Source organism: Acartia tonsa, chromosome 2, assembly GCF_053477335.1.
Source record: "Acartia tonsa isolate MP-2025a chromosome 2, ASM5347733v1, whole genome shotgun sequence".
NCBI classification, from domain to species: Eukaryota; Metazoa; Arthropoda; class Copepoda; order Calanoida; family Acartiidae; genus Acartia; species Acartia tonsa.
The window spans coordinates 46,296,502-46,302,482 of NC_137261.1; the positions used below are offsets into that span (position 1 = coordinate 46,296,502).

Here is a 5,981-nt window from a genome sequence, read left to right on the forward strand (position 1 = left end):
GATATACAAAAAATTTTACTTCACATGAAATTTAGTAAATTAAAATGCCTAAATAAAAGTATTTTAGAGTGATCTTGATTTATCAACGTCTTCTTACCAAACCTCGGGAACGGCAAAAAAACGTCAAAAATTTCGCCTTTGGCGGTGAATAACGGCAAAACGGTTCGCCAGAGGTGGTTGATAAATGATGTGCCATGAAAAGTTCTACAAAAATGAAGAAATAGTCTATGGCCCTAAAACGACTCCTTCCCCCAAAAAAGGGGCAAAAACCGTCATAACGATGTGTTGGCCCCCAACGACAGCTGTTAAAACACGTATAGGTTTCGTGATTTTTTTCCGAATTAATTTCGTTAAAGGTATAAGCTGTTCTCTACCTTACTTTATTTTTTTTTTCCTAAAATTATACTTAACACAATAATTTAATTTAAAACTATTTTAGATCATTTTGATTTCAATATTCAAGTTAAATTATAATTAATTTTTTTTAAATCCTCGAAAATAATAAAATTGGAAAAAAAAATCCGCGAACGAAAATTTGAAAAATCCTCGAACTTAAATTTGAAAAATTTTTATTTATCTCATTATATTTTTGACCACTGACTAGAAAGGTTATCTGACTTCAATCAATCGAAAGGTAATTTTTTTTATTTAATTTATAATAATTATTTATCGCATCGTATTATAGATAGCTTTCTAATTTTTTTACTTAATTTATAATAGTTATTTATCGCATCGTATTATAGATAGCTTTCTATTTTTTTTCTTAATTTAGAATAGTTATTTATCGCATCGTATTATAGATAGCTTTCTAATTTTTTTACTTAATTTATAATAGTTATTTATCGCATCGTATTATAGATAGCTTTCTTATTTTTTTTCTTAATTTAGAATAGTTATTTATCGCATCGTATTATAGATAGCTTTCTAATTTTTTTACTTTATTTAGAATAGTTATTTATCGCATCGTAATATAGATAGCTTTCTAATTTTTTTTACTTAATTTAGAATAGTTATTTATCGCATCGTATTATAGATAGCTTTCTAATTTTTTTACTTTATTTAGAATAGTTATTTATCGCATCGTAATATAGATAGCTTTCTAATTTTTTTTTACTTAATTTAGAATAGTTATCTATCGCACCGTATTATAGATAGCTTTCTATTTTTTTACTTAATTTATAATATTTATCTATCGCACCGTATTATAGATAGCTTTCTAATTTTTTTACTTACTTTCGTATTATAGATAGCTTTCTAATTATTTTTACTTAATTTATAATAGTTATTTATTGCATCGTATTATAGATAGCTTTCTGTGGATATTAAAATAAAAAACAATCAAAGTTCAACCCATTTTGTTAGATCCTAGGGTCTAACAAAACTGGTATTAATTACATAATTTTTACAATGTATACGTAAGCATTTAAAGTTGTTATTATTTTATCAAAATTAAATTTTGTGTATTAATTATATTTTATCTTTTTAGACTACAAAGAAGTGAATCAGCCGAAAACATGACTTGGAATAGATACAATTTGGATTTGACCAAGAATCCGCCATGTGACAGCCCGCATCTGAACGCGGGGCAGCTGTTAGGACCCATCCTGCCGCTGGTATCTGCCGCCTTGTTCTTTATGCTGTATGTAACCAATGATCCCGGAGACTGCAATGTTGGTTTCTTGGAGTTCGCTCTGGTTGCTGGATGTATATCTCTGTTCACTGTCATCATTGGCCTGGCTTGTAAGATTATGGTAGAGGATGCCTGGGCTGATGGAACGCTATCAAGAAAAGAAAACACTGTTGTCTGGCTTATGATTAATTCTCACTATGCGATGCTTCTGTCCCAGGTAATAATGTTCTTTGCTTTCTTTATCTACGCTGCTCTTACTCATAGAAATATAACTTATAGGGATATGGCCAGTGAGAACTACTGTGCTATACACATATCTCGGAGCACTTATGGTATTTCAGCAGTTTGCTTTGCCTCCTCTCTCTATGCAACCCTGTACATCATTGCAGTCTGGGTATTTACAAGAAAGGGGGGATTAAAAGACGATAGCATCCAATTGGAAGAGGTGATAGTTTCCCCTGTATCCTACCCCGCCACCAGAAGTTCACCATCTGCAGGATTCCGCGCGTCACCTGAGCGACCAAGGAGCATCAGATCCATGGATACATCCAGTTCTGACGATAACATCCAATTGGAAGAGGTGATAGTTTCCCCTGCATCTTCCCCCGCCACCAGAAGTTCACCATCTGCAGGATTCCAAGCTTCACCTGAGCGGCCAAGGAGCATAAGATCCATGGATACATCCAGTTCTGATGATTCTGGCAGACCTGTTCCTTAACAATTTGATTTAAAACCAGTATTAGATCCAGAATAAAAAATAACTAAAAAGTATAAAAGACTTTTTCACTCAGTGAATTTATCATAAAATAAGTAAATAAATAAATAATAATAATACAATATATTTGAATTTTTTTGTTAAAACTCTATAATATAAAGTGTTAAGGTTTTTTGTCTCAAGCTAAAGATCTCGGAAATTACACGTCCGAATATGCTGTGCTTTTATAGAAAGCTTTATAAATATCTTGTGGTGGTTTGAGGCTTTTGTTCTGACATCCCACGCCCTCCCCTTGAGGCTAGAGGCGAAGCAACTAGTCCTTATAATAAAGTAAAAGAATGTTTGTTTGTCTGTACCAAAAGATTTCGCTAATTGCTTAACCGATCGGGTTATCCTTAACAGGGTAGCTTCTCATAGGTCCCGAGAAGGTTTATAACTATTTTGGGAGAGGGTACAACCAACCTCCAAAGAGAAATCGCCCCTAGATTATTACATATTAATTTCAGCTTATACTAACAAAGAAATTTTTTTAAATCACGAAACATATACGTAATTTTCAGCTGTCGTTAGGTGGGGGGGGGGGGGGAGGGGGAACACTTAATAGAATTGACAACCTCTTTATCTGCCCCCCAAATATTATTTTAGATTTATTTTGCTTATTGGATATATCCTATTCTTGCATTAGTTTAGAAATTAGAATTTACCTGCAGAGAATGTAATCATATATAGAAATTTATGCTTTTATCGTTCTTTATTTTAATCTTATGCTTTTTAAAATTGAAGCTTTTCTATAATTAAGGTCGGATAGCTTTTTTCGTTAATTTAGACATGTTAAAATTGTCCTAACGATTTCAAACTTTGCACAGTGATACCTGTAGAAGTTAGATACGATTAAGAAAGCGTAGTAACTCTATAATCATTACCAGAATGTCCGTACGTCCATTTTAAAAATGTTGATTTTTTAATTTTTTAACAACAATTTTTTATATAATCTAATTACCCGATTGTCCTGATTTCTAGGACAACAAAGTACAAAGCAACTCTATAATCAAGTGGTAAAAATATAAGTATATCCATAAACATTATCCTGTATCAAGCAGTTTTTCACAATTTTGTTTTGCCTCTTCATTTATAATCTGATTATTCAGTTCTGACACTATACATGAGTTAATGTTCGTTTGTCTTACCATTTCAGAGCTTCGCTTTCATGGATTTTGTCATCCTTGTTAGGTTTTCAAAGTAGCTGGATGTCAGATTATCCATTAATATCTCGATAACTGACCGCTGGACTCAAGTGTATACAATTAGCTTATTATTGCACTTCTTTGGAAGGTTTAGAGCTATTTTTAGTAGCGAAGCTACTCTATAATTCACTTTGTCCGTCAGTCCGTCCGTAACGCTATGGGGGAAATGGGATTTACTCAGCTCCTATAAAAGATAGAATGCTGAAATTTTTTTTACAACATTCCTATCATTAAGGAGCACAATTGACTATAAAATATCAATGGCGGTCGGACCGCTTTTTAGCAGGTTTTAGGCTATTTTTATATTTTTCACATTTTTCTCCATAACTTCAATGTTTATGGTCCGATTTTCAAAATTTTTTCAGTTATAGATATCAAAATTAAATTTTCCGTCGTTAAAAGAAAACAACTATGACGGCCAGACTGCCTTTTTGGCAGGTTTTAGGCTATTTTTATATATTCACATTTTTCTCCATATCTGCAGTGTTTATGGTCCGATTTTCAAAATTTTTTTGGTTATAGATATGAAAATTAAATTTTCCGTCGTTTAAAGAAAACAACCATGACGGCCAGAGTGCCTTTTTGCAGGTTTTTTGCTATTTCTAATTTTTCATGCATTTTTCCATATCTCTGATGTATATGGTCTGATTTTCCTAATTTTTTAAGTTAAGGATAGAAAAAATTAAATTTACTGTCATTTTACGAAACCATCTATGGCGGTTAGACTGCCTTTTATCAGGTTTTTGGCTATTTTTATATATTTAACATATATCCCTATATCTTTGGTGTTTTTAGTCCAATTTTTAAACTTTTTAGGGATATCAGTATCAAAATAATTTTTCCCATTGTTATGAGCATCTTTTATGTAATTTATTTTGACAATCGTCATCATACAAAATAAAATAAGGTTTGGTGTTTATTTTATCCAATAAATCTATTCTTGATTGTAATAAATACACTTTAAATCTACATGTAAGTATTCCCATCCATGATTTTTGTGCTTCGCTACTTATGGATGTTGTCATCCTTGTTTAATTATGTATGGCCAAGAGACCGATTAATATCCGCTAAATTTGGACCTATTCAAAGACATACTGAAAAATCATGTATAGCATCGCAGAAAGCTGTATATAATTAGATGCGATAAATAACTATTTTGGTTTGAAATATTTCATTTTTTGGTGATGAATACACAAAAACAGTTAAAATTCCACGTTTAGTTTCTCTATTATTCCTGAAAAAATCCTGATTTATAGAAAAAAAAACATTTTTTCCTTCTATCCTAACCGAGGGCGTGCATAGCACAAAATTTGGCTGTTGGTGAAAGGAGATTGGGGTAAATTTAACCCCCCCCCCCTAAATGAATGTCCACATCCGCCTTGAAAGAATAATTGGTTGGGCTAGAGTTGTATACTGCCAAACCTTTTTACTCATCCTAAGGGGTGTTGCGGGGGGGGGGGGAAGGGTTGACTATCACACCAACCCAGAAATGTCCAAGCGGCTAAATCCTAAGTTCACGCCTTAGGTTGATACCAAAGCAGATTTTTTTTAGTGAAGATTTCTACAATTAAGATTTGTCTGTACGTCCGTCCGTAGTTCGGTTGCTATTATTAATGTTATCTTCCTTGTTTCTTGTATAAATACTCTTTTACCCTTCTAAATTACAGCTTTCCAAATTAAAACATTTGCAAAGTTGCCAAGGACATTCAAGCTTTTGAGGGGGTTAAAATAGTTTCAGGATGGTAAACATTTCTTTTACCCTCCCCCCCCCCCTTTCCTTAGACGTCTATGCAAGATGATTTTGAATCTTAACATCTTATGAAGGTTGCGTGATTTTTTAAATAAATTTCTAAAATATACATTTTATATTACTATAATATTGTATGTTGATGTGGTTTTTTTCAACCATGTGTGAGTGTGTGTGTTGTAGTAGTAGTTAATAATAGTCTTGTCTAGATTATGTTCTAACTTTATAAACTTTATACATTTCTTCTAATGGCAAAAACTGAAAATTCAAATAGCTATTTTGTTAAATTGTACCTTTTTTAAAATGAATGTATCTTTTTTTCAAGACGTCATAATAATTAGGAAGAGTTAATTTAAAAAAAATCTTTCTAAAAGAAGCATATCCTAAAACTAATGGAAAGAATGCCATTATCAGAATTGTGAGAAAAACTTTTCTTACGTTATTTATGTTTAATGTTTATAAAGGTTCCACTATAAGGAAACTATACAAACCTACATACATAGAAATTCACTCAAAGTTCTTTTTTAATTCAAGCACTACAGATGACTACTTAAAGGAAGCTCCCATGAAAAAAGACATTTAAATCTTATTGTCATTTTCTGACATTTTGTAGGCACGCTAAAAGTTTTCTACGTTATCTGCTTC

General features: G+C 31.9%; 1 protein-coding gene across 1 annotated transcript; it reads left to right on the forward strand.

Moving 5' to 3' along the window:
- The first annotated feature begins 581 nt into the window (after positions 1-581).
- LOC145312824 (uncharacterized) lies at positions 582-2,469 on the forward strand. Its single transcript, XM_080152063.1, has 2 exons — positions 582-634; positions 1,487-2,469. Exon 2 carries the CDS (start codon positions 1,515-1,517, stop codon positions 2,346-2,348), a length of 834 nt encoding a protein of 277 aa, XP_080008189.1. The 5' UTR covers positions 582-634; positions 1,487-1,514; the 3' UTR covers positions 2,349-2,469.
- Positions 2,470-5,981: the final 3,512 nt, after the last annotated feature.

Coding starts and splice junctions, on each gene's coding strand:
- LOC145312824 (XM_080152063.1), top strand. CDS start 1,515: ATGACTTGGAATAGATACAATTTGGATTTGACCAAGAATCCGCCATGT.